We start from the raw sequence: 1,312 nt of genomic DNA on the forward strand, positions 1-1,312 counted from the left end.
AAGGCAGGATGTGTATGAAGCACGATAAACTGCTTGAGCTGTTCTGTAAGACCGACCAGATGTGTCTCTGCATGCTCTGCACAGTTTTGGATCACAAGTCACATGATGTTGCACCTGTGAAAGAACAATATGAAAGAAACCTGGCCAAGCTGGGTAAGACAAGGGCTATAATTCAGCAGATGATCAAGACAAGACAATTTAAGATCCAAGAGTTCAAAGATTCAGTCAGCATCAGCAGGGAAATTGCAGACAGAGAGATAGCAATCAGAAATCATGTCTTCACCAAGCTGAAGGAGGCTATTGAGAGACACCAGGCCAAACTTATTGAGTCAACTGAAGAAAAGCACAGAATGACAGAGAAACAGGCTGAAGGCTTCATCAAAGAGATGGAACAGGAAATCTCTGAGCTGAAGAAGAGAAGCTCTGAGCTGGAGCAGTTCTTACTCTTAGAAGACCACCTTGACTTCCTCCAGAACTTTTCATCCCTGGATGCTGCTCCACCCACCAAGAACTGGACAAAGGTCAAAGTCTGTCCACCTTCATATGAGGGGACTGTGGGGACAGCTGTTGATCAGTTGGTGGAGATGGTCAAAAAACAGGTCAAGAAGTTTCTCAAGGAGTCTGAGATGAAGACAGTCCAGCAGTATGCAGTGGACGTCACACTTGATCCTGATACAGCAAATCCACGACTCATCCTGTCTGAAGATGGGAAACAAGTAAGTGATGGTACTGTGTGGAAGGATCTCCGACATAACCCAAAGAGATTTTCTCACGGTGTCTGTGTCTTGGGGAAGCAGTTTGTTTCTTCAGGAAGATTTTACTTTGAGGTTCAGGTGAAAGGAAAGCCTGATTGGGGTTTAGGAGTTGCTGCAGAGTCAGTCAACAGAAAGGGGCCAATCACTGCAAGCCCAAACAATGGTTACTGGACGATACATTCAAGGAAAGGAAATTTCTGCCATCTTTTTACTGAGTCCTTGGTCCGTCTCTCTCAGAAGTCGAAGCCTGAGAAGGTGGGGGTGTTTGTAGATTATGACGAGGGTCTGGTCTCCTTTTATGACGTTGATGCTGCAGCTCTTATCGATGCCCATATTGGCTGCTCCTTCACTGGAAAACTCCACCCAGTCTTTCTTCCCTGTGCAAATCAGGGTGGTAAAAACTCTGCCCCTCTGATCATCTGTCCTGTCAACCCTACTTAGTGGAATGACATGTCATGTTCCGCAAAAAGACTGACTTTGAGATGAGGTGAGAGGAACTTTCTTAATACGGACGGAAATTCATGCAGTTACAGATCTGATGTTTGATGTAAGTGTTC

At 45.4% G+C, this 1,312-nt stretch overlaps 1 protein-coding gene across 1 annotated transcript; it reads left to right on the forward strand.

Moving 5' to 3' along the window:
- Positions 1-6: 6 nt before the first annotated feature.
- On the forward strand, positions 7-1,306 carry LOC126387157 (zinc finger protein RFP-like). The gene has a single exon (XM_050039711.1). It carries the CDS (start codon positions 9-11, stop codon positions 1,194-1,196), a length of 1,188 nt encoding a protein of 395 aa, XP_049895668.1. The 5' UTR covers positions 7-8; the 3' UTR covers positions 1,197-1,306.
- The last annotated feature ends 6 nt before the right edge of the window (positions 1,307-1,312 follow it).

This window comes from Epinephelus moara, unplaced genomic scaffold (assembly GCF_006386435.1).
Source record: "Epinephelus moara isolate mb unplaced genomic scaffold, YSFRI_EMoa_1.0 scaffold2507, whole genome shotgun sequence".
In the NCBI taxonomy this organism is placed as follows: domain Eukaryota; kingdom Metazoa; phylum Chordata; class Actinopteri; order Perciformes; family Serranidae; genus Epinephelus; species Epinephelus moara.

What these genes read in the sequence shown, in the direction of transcription:
- LOC126387157 (XM_050039711.1), top strand. Translation starts at nt 9, where the DNA reads ATGTGTATGAAGCACGATAAACTGCTTGAGCTGTTCTGTAAGACCGAC.